We start from the raw sequence: 1,966 nt of genomic DNA, 5'->3' as shown, positions 1-1,966 counted from the left end.
CTGTGTACAAAATCCGATGCGTTCGCTTGGTAATTTAGTCTTGAACTGCATGTATGGAGAGCACTTTATTATTTACATCGTATACAGCAGGAGGTGCCTGTATATCAATTCAAATTCTTGAAATATATACAAATATATTCAAGTTCACGAGTAGCAAATAAACATTCTATTTAAAAATATATATTTACATTTTTTTAACGTGCAATAAGGATAATAAAATGTTTGTTACATATAACGGTATTTAAAAATTGATAAGGGTAGTATCCCCGGTCTTTTTCCCCGTGTTGGCATTCAGAGAGTAGCTGTCAATTCACCCCGCCCATTTCTTGAGTTGTGACTTGTCCTTATCCAATCCTATGTCTCCATGATGGGGGCAGTGGGCGTTTCATAGAGGCGGAGTTGTGCCCTGGCCCAATCAGATCTCTCCTTCTCGCCGAACTAGCGGAGGTAGTCAGCCGTTCAGGAAGCCGTTTGGAAATACCATTAGCGGGCTAGGCGGCTGGCTTGCCGTGTCTCAACGTAGGAAGATGGCGGCGGGCAGCGTAAACCCTTTTCTCAGTGACTCCGATGAGGAGGCTGAGCGGAGGACGGATGGGCCCGACAAACGACGCAGCCCGGGCGATGTCGCACCGGGCCTGGGCATCGGAGCCCTTTCCCCGCACACGGATTCAGAGCCAGGGGCGTCGCTGCTATCCAGCAGTAGGACGAGCCCCGGGGTGGAAAGTGTTTCTGTCCCGGGTGCTGCTGCTGCGGCTGTGTCTGCGGGAGGGAGCGGGGAGACTCGGCTGTCTGTGGATGCGATAGCGGCTCAGCTGCTGCGGGATCAGTACATCCTGACGGCCCTGGAGCTGCACACGGAGCTGCTGGAAGCGGGCAGGGAGCTTCCTCGGCTGCGGGATTACTTCTCCAACCCTGGCAACTTCGAAAGGCAGAGTGGCACTCCGCCGGCTTGCAAAGAGCCAGTACTCGGTCCTGCCGGACAGCTTAGTAAGTACCGGGCGCTGACAAAAAATAACGATTTATATTTATGCTGGATCCTTTCATCTGGAAGGTAGTGGGTGGGTTGGAGCACCAGTATCTGGATTTCAGATGGCAGATCTGTCACCATTTACCCAAGGGCTGTCTTGGTGTCTGCGGGAACTAACATGGAAACGGGGAATTTGTAACTGATCCTTCATAAAAATGTACTTTTGGATAGGCAATCATACCGTTACTGCAAAGGTGGTACAAGCACTCCGTAGTGTTACGTAATTGTTGTGCAGCATTAACATGCATTTCCACCGTAGGTTATAATTTCTTAATATTGTCATGCAGTGCTTGGGTTTCATCTCACTAGACAGGCGTTACACAATGCGTCTTGAACAGGTTACACCTGTCGGTTGCTGGATGTTTGCTAACGGTTTTTAAGGATTTTGAGTCTTAACCACTGCGCCACCTCCCGCCGGCGGTTATTATTTCAGGTCACCAAAAAGGTGATACTGGAGCAAGGTGCTGGGTGGGTGTTAAACTTAATTTTCCTCAATAATACACAAGTCCCGGACCAGTCATAAATAGCATATAACTAATATTACCAGTTATGATCATACGAACAATTATAATATTTGTAAGTCTTTACAATATTAATAAGGCTGTTGGCGGTTCACTTGTTGCCATTGACTATAATCGTGACTGCTCCTTACTCATTTTTTCCCATGTTTGCATTTATTTCGTTTCTAAGCAAACACTCATCCCTGTATGCCCCCCCCCCCCTTCAAATAAGCACCACATTAGACTGTGCACAGCTGACATCTCTCAAAATGCTTTGCTTAAGTGTGCAACTCATAATTCAAACTGCCAAATGGCTGCTCCTGAGGCCAGTACCCACTGTGTGAAAGTCACATTTTAATACACACTTAGAAAATCAGAAAAGAATCGTTGCAGATGTGCGTTATTAGCCAATGGATGCTACACAAAAACAATCTGGAAG

The 1,966-nt window shown here is 47.0% G+C and overlaps 1 protein-coding gene across 9 annotated transcripts in view; it reads left to right on the top strand.

Moving 5' to 3' along the window:
• Positions 1–427: 427 nt before the first annotated feature.
• relch (RAB11 binding and LisH domain, coiled-coil and HEAT repeat containing) overlaps positions 428–1,966 on the top strand; it is a 38,016-nt gene continuing 36,477 nt past the window's right edge. For 4 of the 9 annotated variants that reach the window (XM_048977158.1, XM_048977155.1, XM_048977154.1 and 1 more), the window contains exon 1: positions 429–987. In XM_048977158.1, the coding sequence (XP_048833115.1) occupies positions 528–987 (460 nt within the window). In that variant the 5' untranslated portion in view covers positions 429–527. Of the gene's footprint in view, positions 988–1,966 lie in introns of all 9 variants that reach the window. The other 5 variants (XR_007382609.1, XM_048977156.1, XM_048977157.1 and 2 more) reach the window with 2 other exon arrangements.

This window comes from Brienomyrus brachyistius, chromosome 15, assembly GCF_023856365.1.
Source record: "Brienomyrus brachyistius isolate T26 chromosome 15, BBRACH_0.4, whole genome shotgun sequence".
Taxonomy (NCBI): domain Eukaryota; kingdom Metazoa; phylum Chordata; class Actinopteri; order Osteoglossiformes; family Mormyridae; genus Brienomyrus; species Brienomyrus brachyistius.
This window is presented reverse-complemented; position numbering and strand designations above follow the sequence as displayed.